Source organism: Gadus morhua, chromosome 12 (genome assembly GCF_902167405.1).
Source record: "Gadus morhua chromosome 12, gadMor3.0, whole genome shotgun sequence".
NCBI classification, from domain to species: Eukaryota; Metazoa; Chordata; class Actinopteri; order Gadiformes; family Gadidae; genus Gadus; species Gadus morhua.
The window spans coordinates 10,272,331-10,295,236 of record NC_044059.1 but is presented as its reverse complement, the minus strand read 5'-3'; the positions used below and the strand labels follow the sequence as shown (position 1 = coordinate 10,295,236).

Below are 22,906 nucleotides of genomic sequence, written 5' to 3'. Positions count from 1 at the left end.
CTCCTTTGTCTCTCAACCTTTTCACTCTGCCAAAGGCTTCCGGAAGCCGGAATCTGAGTGTTTAAAGGGTGGCCCTGCATACCTAATACAGTACAAAACAAAGCCATTTACCGTCAACCGTTTCGTATTTTGTCTTATTGTACAACTACAAGGATGCAGCGTCAGAGAAGAAGAAGACACAAGCTGTTTCGGTGAAGAATTTAACCGGTTCTTCTGCCTTGTCTCTTGTCCCCTGTTACAGCACCCTCTGCAGTACCCACAGTTCACCTGATGGCGGCCACAGCCAACAGCATGAGCCTGTCCTGGCTGCCGCCGGAGAAGCCAAATGGAATCATTTTGGATTACGAGATAAAGTACCATGAGAAGGTAAGACACGGTGTGAATCAATGTCCCTGAGCCTGATCCCAATTTGCTCTTGCAAATCCCCAAAACAATGCCGGCGACCGTGACTCTGAATGCGGCGACTATACGAAAGGGCAAACGTGTTTTACTCGTCGTTCAACTCGACCCAACTTAGTTTGTCTTCCTCTCATTCGTTCTTTCCACCCTCTGAATTTCTCTTTTTTCTAACTCCAACCATAGTTCAGTTTTCGCCCCTCTCTCTCTCTCTCTCTCTCTCTCTCTCTCTCTCTCTCTCTCTCTCTCTCTCTCTCTCTCTCTCTCTCTCTCTCTCTCTCTCTCTTCGTCCCCCCAGCTATTCATGTGAAAGTTTTGATGTTTTCCAGAGGCCCAGAGAGCTAAGGCTAGATTAGCCTTGTTGGAGCCACCACAGACAGACAGCGTCTATCCACCGTTTGTTGTTCTGTTCCTCCCTTGTCGGATTAACAGCCGGGCTCCAATCCCCCTTCTCTGCCTCTCTTTCTTCTTTATTTCGCTCCCTCTTGCTCCCTCTCTCCGTCTTTTATTTCTCCCTTTCCTGTCTCTCCATACTTGTTCTGCTAGCCCGCCGCCCGACTCTGAGTGACAAGACCAGTCGTCTGTGTCGGCCGAGGGTTGGGCACCGCTACAACGATAATAACAAAGTGTGCGAGGGGCCAAGTGTTGTTTTGGTGACATCGTGTCGATCCGTGTTCTTCTGACAGGATGCTGGCGAGGCCATCGCCCACACCATGACCGCCCAGAGAAGCTCCGCTCGGATCGAGGGCCTCAACCCCAGGACGTCCTACGTGGTGCAGGTCCGCGCCCGGACCGTGGCGGGGTACGGCCGCTACAGCAGCCCCACTGACTTCAGCACCAACCTGCAACGTGAGTTCCTATGGAAGCACCTGACTGTTGGCGGCAAAGTGCTGGCTCGGTGAATAGGCCGGATAGCCTTGTAGGGAACGCAGGAGCTGAAAAGGTCCTTCATGACCATCAGCTACACAAACCACATTTCTTGAACGGTTACATAAATGAGTTGTCGTGGATACGGGAGTACAATTCTGAAGAAAATAAAAGTTGTACTCTTTTTTTTCTTCTTCATTGAAGGCCTATCCTTCTATGGCCTTTGTTATATACGAATGCCGGGGCATGATCTAAGTTATCTAAGTCCATAATTCTGTAGTAGATGTGGGAGGCGTACTGGCTCACCGAGAGACCTACACCGCTTTGAGGGAGAGTCGGAAAGAAACCCATGCCTCGTCAAAAATTGATTTGCCCGCAGGGCGTTGCGTGGGCAGCGCGTATGGATGTAAGTGACTGTGCTTTTCTCTGCGTAACCTCTGACCCCTCCGCTCCCGACATCCCAGCCGAACCCGAGAAGTCGATCCAGGAGCAGCTCCCGCTCATCGTCGGCCTGGCAACCGCCAGCCTGGTGGTCCTCATCGCCGTCGTGGTCGTCGCCATCGTCTGCCTCAAGTAAGACTGCAATGAGTGGTAGTCTCGAGTTGAAGAAGTCGCGACGGTCCCGCAGGGGAGCGAGTGCAGGGTGGAGCGAAAAAGCTCACAGAGAATCATTTTCACTGTGAATACATTTGTGCAAATGTGCACATACGTCGAGAGGGGAAATACATTTCGTGACAAAAATGATACAGCTCCGAGGCATCAAAAACTTATTTTCCCGGGAATGGAAATATCTCCTATACGGGCTGGAAAAGGGCTAGTGATCATTTCCAAAATGTCAACTTTGTTTGCATGTCCTCCAAACCACCCCCGAGAAGAGTCACAGTGGATTGATGTGCCACCTGTGAGCCCTTCAAATGCCAGATTAGTCCTCAGAATCTGTGAATAATAAACAGCTCGGGACAAAGCACAAGTCCGCTCGCTGGACCCCGGCGCAGGGCCGAGCAGCTGGGTAGCCTGATAGGCTGCGTCCTCGTGGCCCCGGCATTCCGAGCCGTCCTTTCGGCCGCCCTTGCAACCAAACAACCCAGATGCGTCCCCCCCTTCCCCCCCCCTCCCCCCTGTCCTCCTCTTCTTCCCAATGCCCAGGGAGCGATTGCCTCAGAAGAAGCCTGCGTGGTCAGCTTATGCCTTTGAAAAAAACTAAAAAGCGAACGCCTGACACGGCTTCAACGGGGTTTAAACCTCCGTCGTTTTATCCTCACACCTCTCGTCCGTCAGACGTGCTCGGCTGTTTTCCGCAGTAGTGTAAAGTGTACGTGGAAATGTTTGCGTGTGTTTGTGTTTGTGTGTGTGTGCGCATACAAATGTGAAAGGTTGGCAACCGCGGCAGACTGGCACCCCCTGGGCGCTCTCTTCAAGCTGGTCGGGGGCCGCGGCTGACAAGCACGGGCATCGGTCACGCTAGACCGCATAATCTCCCTTTGCACCCCTCTCGCCCCTCGCCGCTGCCTTCTTTCATGCCACCATAATCGCCCCCCACCCCCCCCACCCAACCGACTCTTCAGTGTCTCGGGGGGGGGGGGTGTCTCAGCCGCCGCCGTCGCCGCCCGTCCGCTCCTCCGTCACTGAGGGGGGGGGGGGGGGGGGAAGAATGAGTCTCGATCCTACAAAAAAAAAATCACGGTGCCTCGACCATATTCCAGCGCCGAATTAGAATTTGAAATGAGATGCTAATTACTGCTGGGTATTATTGCCCCGGTTACTGGTTAGACAACAATGGAGGAACATTAACATGTAATTCCAGCCGCCCCCTCCCCCCCCGTCCCCCTATCGTACTGTCAACGCCATTGTAGCCTGTGTCTCACACACGCACACATACACACACAGACGCACAACACAACGCCAACACAGCAGCACAAAGAGATAGTGACGGAGAGAGATATAAATATAGCACAGTGTTTAGGCTGAAGGGATGAACAATCAGGGGAGAAGGAACAGACGATATGAATGGAGAGAAAAATGTTTGCGTGTGTTTGGAGAGGGGATAGGCTGTATTGAATGATCACGGTGATGGTTTGAGGATCGTGAGACAGTTCTGCTTGTCATTTGAGTGCGCTTTTGTCTCTGCGTATCCCGTATCATCGGAGCGTCCTGCTTGCGGGACAAAGGAAATGCATCCGTATGATTGTAAACCGCCGCCACAATCCCGGACTATTCAATCCTCCGCCAGGCTTTCGGTGTGCAATAACTGTCTATGTCACCGCCTCCCCAAACGCTGTACCACCCGATTGAAAGGAGAAGCGTCCCACCAGGCAGAATTGGTTAGACTTCTTGGGTGCGGATATTGTCATGGATATTTGTATTCTTCCTTTTGTTCCTCTCTCCGGTGTGGCATCATGCTGCGCGAGGAGGCACACGTGACTAAGTCTGCTGCCTTTTTGCCTCTCTACCCGCAGGAAGCAAAGGAACGGTTCAGAATCAGAGTACACAGAAAAGCTACAGCAGTACAGTAAGTCTCTCTGCGGAGATCCTCCTGTCACATGATACAAAGCCCACCGAAAAGCCACCACAACAGTGTTCGTCTGTGGCGACCAAAGACGCTACAAATCCTCCCCAGATGAAGTCGTACATACATGTTTGGTTGATCAATGTTGTACCCTATTTGTCGCAACGATGACTAATTCATGCAACGTTCGACGTACATTATGGCTACTGTTTTAATATCCAACACTTATCCATATTTAACACCACCGGCGGCATATGGCTCGGCATATGGTAGAGCGGGTTGGCTGGTAACCGGAAGGTTGCTAGTTCGACCAAGCGGCTCCTTGAGTAATGTAGACGTGTCCCTGAGACAAACTTTTTGTCAAGGCCGTCGCTGTGTGAAAGAGTGCACGAATTGATGAATATAAGGCGATATCGTAAAGCGCTTTGAGTGGCCACTGGCTAGAGAAGCGCAGATGCAAATGCAAATGCAGTCCATTTACAATTTACTTTCTCCACACATCGAAACCCCGTCAGCATCGTATTCACTTCCCTGTTCTCGTTACTGAATCCCCAATAGTCACGCCGGGAATGAAGGTCTACATAGACCCCTTCACCTACGAGGACCCCAACGAGGCCGTGCGGGAGTTTGCCAAGGAGATCGACGTGTCCTGCGTGAAGATCGAGGAGGTCATCGGCGCAGGTAACCCACCCAAGCTCCTGAGCAACAGGGGGAAGACCGCTAGTCACCTCCAGGCCATACCATTAGAGGACTTCACACCAATCGGTACTTTCACTCAATTCATTGACCAGCCCTCCTCCCCTCCTTCCTTCACCTCCTCTTCCCCTTTCTCCCCCCCACTGTATCGGCCCTCTAGGGGCTTCCTCTCCCAAGTATAGTGTGTTGTCACCGAACCGCTAGCGTGTATTGCCGTCCTCGTCGATGTTAGCCTGATTCACAGTTGTAGAATTCCCGCCTATTGTTTTAACCCTCCCCCTTGAAGCCCTTAGATTAGCAGTTGTAATTGTCCCGTGGTGATGTCTTTTGTGTTGGGAACAAATCAAGTCCAATCCTGGAGCAGGAGATTTGCCATTTGTTATTTGTTAAGATTTTGTTAAAAGGATTAAAAAAATTAAGTATTACGATTGGATTGAGCTGAGAAAATTAAATCAATTTATTATTTTTGCAAGATCCAGGATTGGCCATCTTTTATTCCACACATTTATTTGTGCCTTACTTGTTAAGACGTCACTGTTATGCATATGATTTGACTTTTGACTTGGCACATATTTGAATATATATTCCACCAAATATGTGGTCACCTTCGCTCTATGTAGACCCTTGTTGATCTAGCATATATCTGTCATGTTTCTGTCTACCTGATGGTAAAATAATAATATGGTAATGCATTTTGCTAAAAAGCTGCAGGACTGAGCCAATCCAGATTGAGCTATTTTTCGTATCAGTGCCCAAATTGGAAGATGTTGTGATGATGGAGATGGAGTCACTACTACTGCTACTGCTGCTACTACCACTGCTACTACTACCACTACCACTACCGCTACTGCTATTGCCACCGCTACTGCTGTGACAGCCCTCCTACTGCTGTGGCTACGACTTGAAACCAGGCGCTTCCCAAGCCTTCGCCTTTTGAGTGACAAAACCCCCTCAACCCCTGTCCTCCCTGTCCTCTACCCCCCCTCCCTCGCCCTCGCCCCCCCCCCCCCCCCCCCTCCCCCACCCATCTCTCGATCCTTCCTCCTCATTGTTATCATCATCTTCATCATCATCATCATCATCATCATTGACATATCTTCTTCGCCCTTCCCCCTGTCGTCGTCTCATTGGCTCCACGACTCACGCTCACGCCACTCGCTCTCTCGGTTGTAAATTACCAACACATAGAGACGACTACCCCCAGGAGAACCAAGTTCCTTACTCCGCCCAGTACCTCCTCCTGTGCCCGCTACACTGGACCCTACGAAGTCTAGGGCACCCCCTCCCCCCCCCCCCCCCCCCCCCCCCTTCTCCCCCCTCCCTCTCCCCCCTCCCTCTCTTCCCCATCCTCCTCCCCATCGCCTCATAACGATCCTCTCCTCACAAAATCCCAGCTCTCCTCCCAAACTCACGCTCCCAACAGCTTTGGCTGGCGCCACTCACTCATTAACCGCGTCCTCTGTGTGTTACTTTCAACCTTGCCTCTTTTCGGTTCTGTGTGCCTGTGTGTCGACCCGACGTCCTGCGTCTCCTACTCCAACATCACTCTAGTCTGTCACCAGCCTCCCCTGTAAAAAATGTCTGCGTGTGTCTCATGATGCCTCCTCCACCTCACCCATACATGCCCCATAGGCAGTACCGTAAACACCACCCTAGACAAACACACCCCCCCCTCTCCCCTTTGACAGTCTCACTGTCCTGCTCCCCTCCCCCTGCTACCAATCCCTGAATCCTTGTTGCTAACCAGTTAACTGTACCCTCTCCCCTTTCTCCCTCCTCATCCCTCCCCCTCCTCCCCCTCCCCTCCTCCTCCCCCACCCGCACTCTACTCCACTCTTCCATCAATTCCTCTCTGCCCTCCTCTCTCTCTCTCTCTCTCTCCATCTCCCCCTGCTCTCTCTCTCTCCCTCTCTCTCTCTCTCTCTCTCTCTCTCTCTCTCTCTCTCTGGCTGTTCCACGCACCGCTCTCTCTCTCGATAGGAGAGTTTGGCGAAGTTTGCCGAGGAAGGCTCAAGCTGCCCGGCCGGCGCGAGATCATCGTGGCCATCAAGACGCTGAAGGTGGGCTACACAGACCGCCAGAGGCGGGACTTCCTGTCCGAGGCCTCCATCATGGGCCAGTTCGACCACCCCAACATCATCCGCCTGGAGGGCGTGGTCACCAAGAGCCGACCGGTCATGATCGTCACCGAGTTCATGGAGAACGGCGCCCTGGACTCCTTCCTCAGGGTGAGTGGCACGCGCACACACACACACACACACACACACACACACACACACACACACACACACACACACACACACACACACACACACACACACACACACACACACAGACACACAAACACATGTTCCATCCCAAAAATGTATTCCCCATCCAACGTCAGGTGTTTATCTTGCATCATGCCGATCTCGTTGCTCAATCCTGCCAAACGAAGAGCGGGTGGCATTATTGCCCCTGATCAGGCTATTAGTTATCTCAGGTCGTCTCTGCAGACAGGAAATGGCTCTGCCCCAAAGGCGGTGATGAGGGATACCTTGAGGAAAGGCCCGGTGCTGTCGCATCGGCTGACATTTACAAAGAGCTCGGTCTCTGACGTATCACTGTCTGGAGCACATCAAACAATGTCTGGCCGGCCTTATGAGTGAGTCTTAGCAAAATGGCAACAAGGGAGAGAGGGCTAGATCGATGGCTGGGAGAGAGGACTGGAGACTGAATCCACGGAAAAGTTTTGTTAAAGGTTGAAACTGGCACAAAAGTGGCAAAGTTTGAAAGAACGAGAGATGCACAGTAATAGCTTTTGAGACCAGAGAACGGACAAAACAGAGCAAATTAGTGGCTTCCCCTTTGAACCCGCTGCCTTGATCTAAACGCTACCTCCTCCGTCTCTCTCCCGACCCCCAGCTGAACGACGGGCAGTTCACGGTGATCCAGCTAGTGGGCATGCTGCGCGGCATCGCGGCCGGCATGAAGTATCTGTCCGACATGAACTACGTCCACCGCGACCTGGCCGCACGCAACATCCTGGTCAACAGCAACCTGGTGTGCAAGGTGTCCGACTTCGGCCTCTCCCGCTTCCTGGAGGACGACCCCACCGACCCCACCTACACAAGCTCACTGGTGGGTGGACGGCTGGAACAAAGTTCCAGTTTGTTGTTTGGATGTGATGTATTTATGAATGTTTTCCCCGTAACCCTAGCCTTGAGGCTAACCATACCCATGAGCCTTACTCAACGAGATGTTGAGATCTCATTTTGTGTATTCAATGTTTTAACCCTTTCACAAAACCGAACCCTTAACTTATCCCTCAAACATAACCCTAACCCGACAAGTTGTTGAGATTTAATTTTGTGTTTTCAATGTTTAAGCCCTATCCCTAACCCTCCCCTTAACCGAACCCTTTACATATCCCTAAAACATAACCCTTACTCAACAAGTTGTTGAGATGCTTGGCTCTGTCTGTCAAAGATAACTTTGAACTGTTTTACAACCGCAAAACAGTTAGCCTTCCTTGTCCTGTCGTTTTTGTCTGCATCTCAATCCGTGGTGTGTTGTCGTGTTGTGTGCCATGTGTCGCTTGCTTTGTGTGCGCATCGACACATCCTCGGAGTGCCCTCTGTTCTTACCCGCTCTCTCCCTCTTGTATGTGTGCGACTGTTTGTGTCTTTGTGTGTTCCATCCCCTCCCCCCCCCTCCTCACCCGCGCCCAGTATTTCACGCTCACCTACTCATTCGCATATCCACAGGGAGGCAAGATCCCCATCCGCTGGACCGCGCCTGAGGCCATCGCCTACAGGAAGTTCACCTCGGCCAGCGACGTGTGGAGCTACGGCATCGTCATGTGGGAGGTCATGTCGTACGGCGAGCGGCCCTACTGGGACATGAGCAACCAAGACGTGAGTTGGAGCGTGGGAACGTGCTCGCCTGGCTGCCATCTTGGGTCTATCTTCATTCCATCTTGGTTCTAAACGCTTGCTGGGTGTGGTGGGGGGGGGGGACTCTGTTCCTTTAGTTACATAGCCGCCATCTTGGTTACCTAACACTTTCTAAAGACTTGGTTCTTAACACTTTCATGCTAAGAACCGAGTCGGTCGCTATGAAACTAAGGTCCTTTGGGGCGCATTTTATAGCAAAACTCTCCCCCACTTGACAAAATGTTTGCAGACAAAAAAAAAGGCCAGCTTCGGTCGTTCACTGGGCTTTCAAATGAGTAAAACGGTTCTTACATAAGCCCTTTGACCACAACAAGGCTCTGGTGCATTGGTGTGGTCGACTTCAAACCCGGCCCCAGCAACAACAACCATGACCATCAGAGCCCACCACTGCAGACAACCACACACTCACACGCACCCAGACACACACAAGCAGACACACAGAAATACACACACACAAACACACACCCACACACACAGACTCATACTAGCATGCCCCCTGGCCCCAGCCCGGTTTCATGTTCCCACCAGCAAGTGTTCTTGGGGTTTGTTTGAGTAAACTGTTCAAAGAGAGGGTACGGTTTCACCTGTATCTTCCTGTGGTTTTCAAACCGTGGGTCGCAAGCCATAAGTGGGCCGGGTCAGGGGCTTAGCTTGTCACAGCCATGGCCACAATAAACGTCTTTATCACATTTATTTAAGAAAGGATTATGTGTGCGTTTTATTTGGTCATTATGGCTGAAAGCTGCAACAGGGACGTACTGTGTTGACGAACAATAAACATCGAGAAACAACGCATATTTGTGACATAGGAGAAGGGTGTTCCCCTTATGGGATAGCACAAAGGATTTGGTAGGTGTGTCTTTGGACAAAGGCCCCTCCCCAGGTGGGTGAGTGTGTGCCCGACTTTTGGAAACCCCTGATTAAGGATCATAACTCTGGCTCTTGCATGATAGGGAACCCATGCTACCGATGAAGGATCAATCTCTCTGGCTCTTGCATGATCCATTGCAAGACTCCACCTAGACTCTGCATAGCCTCCCACATTACCCTCTCACCACCTCTCTTACGCACTGATTGTACGTTGTAGGTCCTTACACGTAATGTATAGTACTAAGCATCATGTAGCATTTATCCTAGCTAGCTTTGTTGTGTACAGGGAATGGGTTAACCTAGCGATTGTTAGTGCTTGGCACTTGGTTCTATGAACATCCTTACTGTACTGACGGCGATATATTGTTGTTTCTCTTTCCTCTGACAAATGTACTTACTGTCAGTGACTTAACATAAATGCGTCAGCTAAATGCCCTCAATGTAAATGTAAATGTATATGTAGACCCACCCTGTTAACCCTCTGGATGTCCCCTCCCTCCCCGCTTCTCCCTTTCTCCCTCCCCCCTTGCCTCCCCCCAGGTGATCAACGCGGTGGAGCAGGACTACCGGCTGCCCCCGCCCATGGACTGTCCCACCGCGCTGCACCAGCTCATGCTGGACTGCTGGGTGAAGGAGAGGAACCTGCGGCCCAAGTTCACCCAGATCGTGGCCACGCTGGACAAGCTGATCCGCAACGCCGCCAGCCTGAAGGTGGTCACCAACAGCACGCAGTCCTCCGGGTAGGTTGCACAGGGTTCTTTTTTTATCGTTTTTATTCTTATTAAACCGTCTTTACAATCGCCGCCGCTGTCATCCGGCGGAATTAACCGCCCCCCCCCCCGTAAGTTGTAAATGTCTTTACTTGTGAAAGTGAGTCCTTTATAAGGGGAAATACAGTGGCGATACCGTTGTGGATCATAAATAGTTGGTTACAAAAAAAAAGTTTGGGAGTTGTAAGGGTAATAAAAAGTCTTCGTTTTGGCAGTTATTGGCTCACTGTATGTTTTTATGGCGGTGGACTTCATTGAACTGATTTTTAAAACCGTATTCAATAAACCACCTTGAAGACATTGTAGGTGGTATTTAAAGTCCTCATAAACTGAACATCGTGTGACCAGTGTTGATTCACGGTAGATGAATGGTGCATGTGAATGGGACATATTCTCGGTCGTTGAATGAATCAGCGTTTCTTTTGGCCAGAAGTCTTCTAAAGATCATTCGTATCGGCCCCCAAAGCACGTACGCCGATAAAGCTTTCAACTGGACAAATAAAAGTCTCTTATCCAATCGGATACAGGGAACATGAGACCCGGTGACTCATATTAAACCAATTTGCAACCTTATCTGTTCCGTGTAGACTTATTCCCATGCAAGTTTTTGTTGCGTTTGTACAAGCATTGATTACGCCGAGAGGCCTGATCTGACTTTCCCATTGTTAGATAAACCCCCGTGCAGTTAAGACTCCGTTCTGGCGGGCGCAGCACAAAGACAAAGCTGCACTCGGTGTGTTTTGCACTGCTGCCAAACGAATTAGGATTTGGAGAGGACGGAAAGAGGCAGAGTTTAGGGAAGGAGGCTGGGAGAGAGAGAGAGCGACCGGGGGGGGGGGGGGGGGGTGTTGCGGGACCCCGGTGGAGGGGTGGTGGGTGGTGGGGGGGGGGGGGGGGGGGTTGACCTACCTATCAGTCCCTGCATCGGGGTCGCTGTGTCCTGAGGGAAGGGCCTTGGAGGGTAGCGGAGCCCCGGTTGGCCTCGTGGAAGCGCCTTTCTTAGAAGATTAGGCTCCCAGTTAATTAGCTCCATTAGGGCACGGCAGCCCAAAAAAAAAAAGACAAAATAAAGTGGAGACGCAGGCAGCCTTTTAATTAGCCACTAACGAGATTTAAAGCGGGCCAGCAGATATGTGGCCTCCCGCTGGTGTTGAGTGTGACGGAGGACGGGGAAGTGGGGGAGGCCGCTGTCCCGGTCGCGGTTTGGAGGATGAGCGATGAAGGTTAGCTGCAGCTGTCGGTTTGTCGGGCTGTGCTCATTAGTCGTACATGCCCAGATAACAACATGGCAGAGCGTTCTCGTAGCGGAGACACCGCTAACGTTGTGGGCGGACGCGGTGTCGAGGCTTTCAGCTCCACGGAGACGATGTTATTCCGCACGACGGGTGCAGTTCCTTTACTCTGCCACCGGAATGCGAATATCCTCTTTTCCCCTCGTTCTTTTGAACCCAGCCGAAAGCCAGCGCGGGGCCGTGTGTTTGATCGGCCTCTGTGTGGTGGCCTCACCAAAGCTCGCTGGGCTATCTTCACAGGAAGGTCTCTCCCCCCCCCCCCCCCCCCTCCCTCTCTTTACTGTAGTCCCCATGTACCCTGCGGAGCCCGTGGACGGTTCTAAAGCTAACATCAGACAGGGCTGGGTAACAATGGCCCACTAAGAGGAGCCGGTTCCTGGGGTTAAAGACGTCCTGAGGCCTTGCACTCTGAGGCACGGCTCTTATTAAAAATCGCTCCGTCTACACCGCTCAATGGAACCTCTGTATGCCTCTTATTAGCTCCCCTCGCTCCCTGCCTGGCTCCCCTTTTCCCCCCCCCACCCCCACATACCCCCCCACCTCTTTTAATTGTTAATGAATGTAACGTCGGCAAAAAAAAGGCATCAGGGATCACCGGAGCAGAGAAGGCGTGGGGAGACAGGGGCTCTCTTTCACGTTCCCCCTCGCTCCTGTACTCCTGTATTCTCCCGTCCCTCCCTCCCTCCCTCCCTCCCTCCCTCCCTCCCCTCCACCCCTATCTCCCCTCCCTCGCCCCCCTCGCTCACCTCCCTCGGCCCCCCCGGCTGGCTTGGTTGGTTCCCGACCGCTCTGCTCCTCTCTCTCGACCCCGGTGGCTCGCGGGTTCGTTCTTTGTGTTTTATATTAAACCTCCCGCGGTGGCCTCGGTATCTGTGAAATTGATCAGCGAGACCGAAAAAACAAAAGGCGGTTGGGGTGTGTGTCGGGGAGACGGACGCGGGCCCGTGTGGCGTGCTGACAGGTGTGTGACGTCAGGTGAGGGTGGCAAGTGCCTGTACATGCGACTGAGTCATCAGGCAGCAGGCACACACACACAAACACACACACACACATGCACACACACACATATGCACACTCACGCACACACACACACACACACACACACACACACACACACACACACACACACGCATGCACACACGCACGCACACACACAGACACACACTCATACACACACATACACACACATATGCCCACACACACACACACACACACACACACACACACACACACACACACACACACACACACACACACACACACACACATATGCACACTCACGCACACACACACACACACACACAAAGAAACACACAACAGTAGATTCTCACGGTTTTAAATGTTGTTGTGTGTATCGGCATTCCGCTGATACCTCTGCCTCTTGTATCTCCGGAGTCTGCTTCAGAAGCCATGCGTCATCCCTCCGGTGTTGTGTTACAAACATTCCTTTTGTCTTTCTCTTCTGGGACGTTTAAAAAACGAAAAACAAAACAAGTTTTTTTTCACACTGTGTGTGTGTGTGTGTGTGTTCTTTTTCTTCTTTGGTTTTTCCGTGCACGGGTGTGCACACACACACACACACACTCATTGATGAGCGCCGAGGAATGATCATACGCCGGAGCCTTTAACTGGCGCTCACCTCAGGCCTCCAGCCAGCCTCCCCATGGTGATAGGTGGTGACCGCGCCCCTTCCCCCCCCCCCCCCACCCCCCCCAACCCCCCCCCCCCCCCAGGGCTCCTCTCTATCCCTCTGTCTGTCTGGGCTCGGGCTGTGGGGACATCCCTATACTCCCCGGTGGGGGGGGGGGGAGAGGTGAGAGAGGAGGGGGAGGTGAACTCTAGTGGAGAGAGGTGTCTCTGGGTGAGGGTGACCCTGTCGGTGTGACAGAATGACGACCTTAACCCTCTCTAAAACTCTCTCTTTTTTTCTTTCTCTCCCCCTCTCCCCCCCCATTATGGTATCCCCCCCCCCTCCCCCGTCCCCCCAATGTAGAGTGTCCCAGCCCCTGCTTGACCGCTGTGTGCCGGACTATACCACTTTTACCACTGTGGGAGACTGGCTGGACGCCATCAAGATGAGTCGTTACCGTGACAACTTTGTCAACGCCGGATTCGCTTCCTTTGACCTGGTGGCCCAGATGACTGCGGAGTGAGTGGAAAAGGATACAGATTTGTTCCTGTTAGGATTTAAATGGAGAGGACTTCATGTGGTTACCATGGTAACATGGTTTTGGATGAGCGAGTTAGGCTGAGGCAGGATTTCCTTGTGGAAACACGCGGGGAGTTCATGAGACAAAGGGTTTTATTATCAAACGGTCATAATGTACCTGATGTTCATGTGACATGAGGTTGACACAAGAAGAACACAAGCAGTATAAATATAGTAAAGTGTAGTAATGATAATAATAAATTGTATTTAAACATCGCTTTGGGTACTCGAGGACACTTTACATGATCTAAAAAGACAAAATACAAGAGTAAAGACGGAATAAGATTTCAATTAAAGGTTAAATACATCAGGGTAACATACTGGAACTAAATGCTTGTTCTATTTGCACCCCGGGTTATACCATTTAAAATGCTAATGTCCCATTTAATTATTGAATACAATGACGTCCTTGTCCTTTTTTTGTTTATTTAATAATATTAATACTGTAATTAACTTTGGTATTTAATTATATGGGTTGAATGCATTCACAAGTTAACATTCAGGACCAAAGAAAGAGAGAGAAAGGAATACTTCCCGTCCTAATTTTTAATTTGCTTTTACACATTTTATGATAACATATCATGGCCAGATGATTATTGTAAGAAATAATCTTGTAAACTGAGAGAGAGAGAGAGAGAGAGAGAGAGAGAGAGAGAGAGAGAGAGAGAGAGAGAGAGAGAGAGAGAGAGAGAGAGAGAGAGAGAGAGAGAGAGAGAGAGAGAGAGAGAGAGAGAGAGAGGGGGGGGGGGGGGAGAGAGGGAGAGGGAGAGAGAGAGAGAGAGAGAGAGAGAGAGAGGGAGAGGGAGAGGGAGAGAGAGAGAGAGAGAGAGAGAGAGAGAGAGAGAGAGGGAGAGGGAGAGAGAGAGAGAGAGAGAGAGAGAGAGAGAGAGAGAGAGCTGTTAACACAACCTTCCTTGACTATAAACACCACAAAATTGAGAAAAAATGATTTCATTTAGCGAGGGCCGATCTATTCCCTGAGTATACAGTTATGACCGCTACCGTGGCGACAACCTCCCGTTGACCTTGGCCACCAGCAAAAAACGGCGCTGTGTGTTTTCAAACAGGAAGTAATGTAATCGGAGAGGTGGAAATGGGGGGGGCTACTAGCGATGATCAAATAAACGAATTAGGATAATAATGATAAATATATCATCCTAATTAGCCGCATAATAGCCAATGGAGGTGGAGGTAATTTGTTTCAATTTGGCCCGGCTGACAGGTGTGTTGTACTGTGGCTCTGTGTTGCCCTTAATGGCCAGTAATTCCTCTAATGGTTCCCATTTATTATCATTTCATCGTCCGTCGCCGGGCGGACAGGGATGGCCAAAAGGAGGACGAAAAACACAATTTATGTGTGTGTGTGAAATTGCTGTGACGCAGCCGTAGCGTTGGCATGCAAGGGCGTACGTGATGGCGCAGGATGAATGGGCAGACGTGCAGCGCTCGCACCCGCGCGCTCGCATGCTGCATGTTATTGGTGTTATCATCGTTTGGCTGTTCAAAAACACACAGACCAGAACAGACACAGACACACACACACAGACACACGCACAGAAACACAACCATATGCTAGAATATACAAAGCAAACAGATCGGTTCGCTAAGTTGCGGAGACAGGCTTAGGGACACACTGTCCGCAAATACAATGAAATGATATGAGTTATTATGTGTGTGTGTCTGTGTGTGTGTGTGAGAGAGAGTGTGCGTCTGGAGGACACAGACAGTGGCGTGGTTGACCCAGAGAAAGAAAGGGAGAGAAAGAGAGAGAGAGAGAGAGAGAGAGAGAGCGCGCTAATGGCTCCTCCAGACGATATCTCTCTCCTGGGTTCTGGACATGGGAAAGACAAACAGGCGAGCGGAAACAAAAAGAGAAGGGGGGCCGGGGGTGGGGGTTGGGGTGTGGGAGGTGGGAGGGGGGGGGGGGGGGGGGGGCTCGTGATTCCGTCCCACCGCGTTAAACCAACAGCCCGGCTCCGGCAGATTAGATTACGGCCCACGGCCTAACGACAGCCCCAGCAGGTGCTGCACTCTCCCAGGCCTGTAAAGAGTTTAATAATGTCAGCTGTATGTCAACATTTTCATATTTCCCCCCCGTTCATCCAACCCCGGCCGCCCCGGCTCAGCGCTACGGCTCCTCTCGCGGCGTCTGGGACGGGCGCGGCAGCTGGCGCTCGGGACCGTAAAAGTCGAGGTCGAGGCAGATTTACGCGACCGCCGCTAAGATATTTACAGTTTGGTGCAAAGTGCTCAACGCTGTTATCCTGATTCGCCTCTGGTCGAAGACAGAGGAGGTCTCTGACCGAGCGGGCTGTGAAATTGGTTGGGTCGTTCTCGTTCCGTGAGTCACACGCTCGCTCGCTGGAGTGTTTTGAAGTCTGTAAAGCGCACCGGCTGTGAAGGTAAAAAAACTAAGCACAGGTACGGCGTAAAAAAAAAAAAAAGAGTGCTTTTAATCATTAACTATCCACATGTACTCTCTCGCACCACAATCTGATGGGGACCAACTGCCATGCGACCGAGCCATTTGTCAAATTACGGCGACGCCCCGGGTCGAATGAGGCTAGCTCTTGTGTCAACACGGCATCTGGCTGCCATTTTATTTTATGGCCCCCCGGTCCGTTTGTCCCTCTCTCAGGGCTGTTTGTGTTTGATTAGGAAAAGAAAAAGGGAGATTGACTCCAGTGCTACTGTCTGCCCCCCCCTGCAATGTGTACATACTTGAGCTTTAATGACTCAACCGCCTGTTTTCTCCTCCTCTGTTCCGTAGGGACCTCCTGCGGATAGGAGTCACGCTGGCCGGCCATCAGAAAAAGATCCTGGGCAGCATTCAGGACATGAGACTACAGATGAACCAAACACTTCCTGTCCAGGTCTGAGCGGCGACGGGACGCCAAGGGCCGTCACAGAGCAGCCACACACAGAGGAACACGGGGAGGAACTGTGCCAGAGAGAGAGGGAGAGAGAGAGAGAGAGAGAGAGAGAGAGAGAGAGAGAGAGAGAGAGTAAGAGAGAGCCAATGGGAACCACTAGCTGCCTGACCCATCTCTGCCAATCAGAAGCAATGAAACTGGCTTGCAGTGCCTCAGACTAGTTTTATTTTTTCCTTTTATTTTTCGTCGTTACCACTACCCTTTACCCTCCTCCTCCTCCTCCTCCTCCTCCTCCTCCTCAGAAGCGTCCCCGGTTGAAATTCTGTTGGATTTTTTTGTTCCCTCATCCGACGAGACATTGAAACCAGATTTCTTTTTTGTATATTTTTTTTCGAGGAAGGAGGCCAAGTAAGCCCCCTTATATCCCATGTGTGCCTCACCGTCTCGAGGTGTGGGTTGACATTTGCATGCGTGCGTGTGTTTCTGTGAGGTTCGGACCGGACCTTATAGCACCCTTAATCTGGTACCTGGATTCGCCTGACTCTCGCGTGACAGACTCCCCTTTGCTCTCTGACTCGCCGGAGGACGCTCACGGCCGCGGTCGGGAGAAACACTGATGTTCCCTCAAAGGATTCTGGGTAACAATTAAAAAAAAGCTTACCCCGGGTTCAAGAAAAAAAAATGGAAAACAAAAAAAAAACGGACAAAGAGTTGGACGCTGAAATAGTGGAGGAAGTCCTTCTACATGCTAGCAGTCGTTGCAGTTGTTCATGTTTTGCGTGTGTGCCCCACCTACCGTCTAGCCCCCATGCCCCCCCCCCCCCCACCCCGCCGCCGCCACCCCCACCTTCATATTGAAGGTGTGTTAACTGAAAGGGCACCTGTCTGTGAAGGTCAAGGAGCTGGAGAGGAACACTAGAGTGCTGCGATGCCAAAGTGTCGGATGGGATGTAGTGGGGGACGGTTGGTCCCGGAACGCGGAGAGGAGCCACGTCTGGGACCCTATGTGTGTGTAAGGTCAAGCCCTACCTACCTGAGAGTGACCTAGGATAGTTCAATAGCTCCCCACCGGAAGATCATCTAACGTCGTGTTTTTAACCCATGGAAGTTGCTGTTGTTTGTTTTTTGTTAATACAACCCTACACACACCCTTCATTTTGATTTTGTGTACACCCATTTGTTTGTTTTTAGTACACTTATTTTGGGGGGGAGGGGTGGAGGTGTTTTCAAAATGGCGTACAAAGAGGTACAAGATGGACACTTGACGGGATTGAAAAAAAGGCGAAAAATGACTTTAACTTTGAGACAACTTAGCCTTTCGTGTGTGTTTTGTTTATGCGTGTGTGAACGACTGAGTGTGTGTGTTGTGTGGTTCAGTGCCCACACAGGAATGCGAACGAGTTGCACACAAGTATACTGTACAATACAGCTTCCGCTTTCTGCCACCATGGAGAAACATCGCATGAACCATCATCATCACAAGGAACAATTCTATTTGCAAACCATTCACTATATTCTGTGTACAACTCTTTAACTCATCGTTTTTATGATTATTATTATTATTGAATACAGACAAAATAAGTTTGGATATACATATATATATATATATATATATATATATATATATATATATATATATATATATACATATATATATATATATGGTTCAGAAACAGAGCAAAACCATGGAAGACACCATGCTTTCGTTTTTTTCTTATTTTTACTATCACCAAGGTTTAGAAATAATTGTTTGACTTGTACCTCCACCCCTGCCCCAACACACGAACAAACACACAAACACACACAGACACACACTAACATACACTCACATCTTCCAGCGCCCTGCAGCCACCCCCTCTATGTACTATAGAGGCAGCACTATGTATTTATTTGTATCCCCCCCCCCATCAAAGGTGACTCCACACCCCCGTCGGGGAACGTGGATTATAGAACAATCAAACGGAAGACACAACCCAGATTCAGCAAATTGATGATTATTAAAGAGAAAAACGAAGAAAAAAAACTTTAAATTGCATATAAATTGGATATTGTATTTTTGTTGTTGTTCTAAACAGCCTGTACATGTTTTGTAACGAAAATAAGATAAAGAAACATGGAAAGAACAAAAAATGTCTTTTGAGAAGAAACCTGGAAGTGTTGTTTGAAATGTCTTCTTCTGTGCAGACCAGCCAACCGGTTAAAGGTTTGTGAAAGCATGAATGAAAGGAAAAAAGAGAGAAAGAAATATTTGATCCTGAGTGAAGCCCATAAACCCACTCCCTTATTAACGACCTTGGCATTGGAGTGCGTGTGTATGTGTGTGTTTGTGTATATGTGTGTGTGTGTGTGTGTGCGTACGTGTGTGTGTCTGTGTGCGTGTGCGTGTCTGCGTGTGTGTGTGGATCAGTGTACGGGGTGGATTCTGAATAATCAATACACACACATCACCTACTCGTTCCACCTAAAAAGAAGCAACACACAACAGCACCACATAACAGCTGCTGCAGACGTTAGCGAGACCCACGATATCCATCCATCCTTCCAGCCATCCATCCTCGTTATTCAAAACACACCAAGGGACGTACTCCTCCTTATGCTCCCCTACAGGGGCCCGACATTGGCCCCTTCTACACCACAAACAGGGCCCCCACTCCCAGGGTTGTAAAAAAGCCAAAACAAATGTATAAATATATATATATATATATATATGTAACATAAAATGGAGGCTCGGTGGTCCTTGTCTGTCGGTTCGATTAGCGGACCGCGGTCGCTCCGCGGCTGCCAGGACGCGTCGCTCAGAGCAACGAAAAACGAGGAAGAAAGGAGGCAGACGTGCCATCAGAGCCGACCTATCATTATCTCTCCTCATTTCCCGTTCGGCCCGCAATCATCCTGTCTCCAACGGGGCAGGCTGCCTGATTACTGCAGCGATGCAGGATCAACAGCCCTGCCGTGCAACCACACGCGCACACATACGCACACAGACACACACAATCCACTCCTGAGGGCAGCCGAATGATCACCTGTAACGTTAGACCCAAGGTACAGAGATGTGTTCTTCGTCCTGACTCCCTGGACGGTCCTCAAGCCCTCAGGTCAATGAAATGTGTATATTCCTAGGTGTGCGCGTGTGTTTATGTGTGCGCGTCGTTTGCAGCTTGTGTTCATTTGAGAAAAAGCAGCCTTCGCTGTATCACTTCTTCCTTTAAAGTCCCCCCCCAGATTCCATTATGGATATTGTTCAGTGAAACATGTGTTCCTAATCCCAATGCCTGTTCTTCAAATGCTGCTGCATATATTTAAAGTGCACCTATCCACCCCCACACACATACACACACACACACACACACACACACACACACACACACACACACACACACACACACACACACACACACACACACACACACACACACACCCATACCATGCATTGGGCTTCACTAATGCAAACCAGTTGCAGGAGAACACAAAAAGTAGAAACGTGTTGAGTGAAGAGAGAACCCCCTCAAGGTCAATCACTGTGCATCACCTCCTAAACACCTTCACCACCTCCACCTCTTAGAGTGTTCTGTTGGTGTTTGGCGCCTCCACGATGAGAAAGTGCTTCCTCTTCAAGATGAGAGATTTGCTTGACGTTATTCTGCGGTGCAAACTTCTGTCTCTCTCTCCGACAAGACAAAGAAATACACAGAAAAATGTTAAAGTTCGAATTTTCAGGGGGGCAGGCTAAGAAGATTGAGACGAATGCAATCACCATCCATTCTCCTTCGCGAAAAAGTCGCGGGAGGAAAATATTCCTCCCTATTAGCGCTCTCAACTCACTCACTCACTCAATCAACCCCATCCCCGCTACCATTACCGGCCCACATGTGGTACCGAATAAGACCGTTGATAAATGACAACAAAAAATGAGAAAAAAAAGGCAGCGGAGAGGGAAGGAGAAGCAGGAAGGCGGTGGCGAGGGTTTTGGAGGCTAAACACAATCAGATGGTAGACATGCCCACTCATGGGAGATGGCGGCTCGCTCAGAGCTAGCGTGAACTATTGATGTGTTGCACATGGCGTGCGGGGCTCGGAGCTGCTAGAGCTCGCGGACGGCCGTTGAGTGATGGGAGCTAAGTAGCTACAGTTGTGCATCTAAAAAGGAATGATTAACGTGCCAGCATATCGGGCGAGAACGGGGGAATGAAAAGGACGTTTTCGAGAGGGTTTTTAATTCAGGCCGTTTCAAGTTGATTTTGCCTCTCCCGTTTTTTGAGTAGAATGGACGCAACACATATATTTAGTTTTCCGTTTCCCATATTTGTTCCCCCTACAGGTGCTTTTTGTTATCATTAAAACACACACACAGAACTATGGAAACGTGTGCATGCTAGAATACGAGAGTGTGCGGACACAACACAGATGTCCGCCGATGTACAATTAGCGTTGTCAACCACGAAGGCAATGCTTTGCTCACTGTGCAACTGTCTATCGCTGTGCCAACAAAGCCCACTTTCTCTGTGCTAGCAGAGTTTTCAAAATATGCTTACATCCACTTCAGCTATATTATCACCTCCCCACCTCCACCTCTGTCCCCACCCATCTGGCTGTTTCCCGCTCTTGCCCCGTCACATCCTTCAATCCTATTATTTTCATCATTTGCTCTTTAGGTGTAGATATTCCTTAGGCCCTTGTCTATAAGATCACTTTACGCGCCAGGTGCTCCTCCCCTGAAAAGCAGAGTCAGGGAAAGGGATTTGGCCGTTCAGAAGGTGAGGGGTCAGGCAAGGATGATAGATGCAACTGTTATTGTTTTGTTTCTTTCTTGAAAAGCATTGAGATGTATTTAATGGTGCGGATTTAACCCAACAAATTACAAAAATGATGCATTCTTGTAGAAATATTTTTAAAAGACCCTTTTTGCAATTAAATTATTTAAGAAATGTAACCCAACGTGTTTGTGTCTTGTGTTTTCTTGGGTGGCATTTCTAAATTATTCAAAAAAAGAATCGGCTTAACTGTTGTTCAGGAATGCAATGCAATAGCTATCACAATGCTCACTCACCAGCATACCATACAAAACTTGTCTAATTACCCAGGCGAAAGAACAACAACTAAATATTTATTCACAATGTCATCATTCCGGGCCATCTTGCAATCTCATAATTACTATCAGAATTGTGGGCAGTTTTCCGAGCAACTTGTATCGGTTGATTTAGTGGGCCACAGTCGTGACTCCAGATAAGTATCTGCTTCAAATAAACAAGCCATTCACCCAGGCTGGGCTCTGGCTATGCTAATTACGCTAATGTACCAGTTATAGCTCGGCAGCAATTTGACGATACGCTGCCCTAAACACTACCTCACCCAGTCTACAGCTTGGTAACAATGTGTGTTCCAGGTTTACACTGCTTAAACCGTTTTATTCCATTATGACAGAAGGGCCCCAGCCCTGCCACAAAAGCTGAAAGAAAATAATATGTTTGAGGGTGGTGTGAAATGCTATCCATCATCTCTGTAGCTGCAGGCGACTGATCGAGAGACTATTGATCCCTGGGAAGACTGACTGAGAGTTCATCTATTTCTAACGCAGTCTCGGCTGTTAAGCTCTGCTCCATTATTAACACCATCATCATCATCATCATCATCATCATCATCCTCCTCATCGTCACCCCCATAGCGCGCTGTGGACCCCTGTTTCCGAGTAGCAGTAAGAAGGAAAGAAGGATCAAAAACCCTAATGGAAGAGAATTTGTGATGATTCTGCTTCAGATGGTATCTTGCAACAGACTCATGTGGCTGCCAGCCGTCTCATTGTAGAAAAACGACGCGGCAAATCAAATAGAAAAGGATTGAAATCCGCAGGAGAGGCAAGTCCACCGCCCCGTCTACAACCAACTAATTAATAAAGCACCTAGTCATCTTCGAACACACAGGTTTCCAGAGGAATTAAAAATGCAGGCAGATATGCTGGGATGTTTTGGATTTCTTTCTTTATCTCATTCGCCCCCTCACTTATTTTGGCCCACGGCTCTTAAATTTTCCCTCTCCCTGTCCAATTAAAAACAAAGCTATAGAACCAGCGGCTTCTCTGTCTGCATGTGTGTGCGTTTGTGTGTGTGTTCAGAGTTTTAACTAAAGATTATGTGGGCTTTTTATTTTTTTCTATTGAAGCAGGCAAAAATAATTCCCATCGCAGATCAGAGAGTGGTGGGAGACCCCCCAATGGACCGCAGACATGCTACACACAGCCTTTTCACTGGCTTTGCTTTGGCTTTCTTATTATCTTCAGACGATGGATGCCTTCAAACCTCGACAGGCTTTTGGACAAACACACACACACACACACACACACACACACACACACACACACACACACACACACACACACACACACACACACACACACACACACACACACACACGTACACACACATTAATGATGATGTATCAGAGTGTACTCTCCAGCTCCTCGTCTGTTTAAATCTCGTGAACCGCTATCCCTACAGT

General features: G+C 49.7%; 1 protein-coding gene across 4 annotated transcripts; it reads left to right on the top strand.

The window, feature by feature from the left end:
- The first annotated feature begins 219 nt into the window (after nucleotides 1–219).
- On the top strand, nucleotides 220–21,349 carry ephb3b (eph receptor B3b). Of its 4 annotated transcripts, none has more exons than XM_030372829.1 (11): nucleotides 220–366; nucleotides 1,083–1,245; nucleotides 1,728–1,836; nucleotides 3,720–3,772; nucleotides 4,328–4,450; nucleotides 6,446–6,693; nucleotides 7,370–7,585; nucleotides 8,176–8,361; nucleotides 9,811–10,010; nucleotides 13,326–13,481; nucleotides 16,312–21,349. In XM_030372829.1, the coding sequence occupies exons 1-11, from the start codon at nucleotides 271–273 to the stop codon at nucleotides 16,418–16,420; spliced, it is 1,659 nt and encodes a 552-aa protein (XP_030228689.1). In that variant the 5' UTR covers nucleotides 220–270; the 3' UTR covers nucleotides 16,421–21,349. The 4 variants fall into 4 exon arrangements, with proteins under 4 accessions (XP_030228689.1, XP_030228687.1, XP_030228688.1 ...); XM_030372827.1 differs by having other exon boundaries at nucleotides 4,328–4,534; XM_030372828.1 differs by having other exon boundaries at nucleotides 4,316–4,450.
- Nucleotides 21,350–22,906: the final 1,557 nt, after the last annotated feature.

Excerpts from the sequence above, each read along its gene's own strand:
- ephb3b (XM_030372827.1), top strand. The coding sequence starts at position 271 with ATGGCGGCCACAGCCAACAGCATGAGCCTGTCCTGGCTGCCGCCGGAG. Across the intron at positions 1,246-1,727 it reads CTTCAGCACCAACCTGCAAC|CCGAACCCGAGAAGTCGATC; the intron begins GTGAGTTCCTAT and ends CCGACATCCCAG. Across the intron at positions 10,011-13,325 it reads AACAGCACGCAGTCCTCCGG|AGTGTCCCAGCCCCTGCTTG; the intron begins GTAGGTTGCACA and ends CCCCCAATGTAG.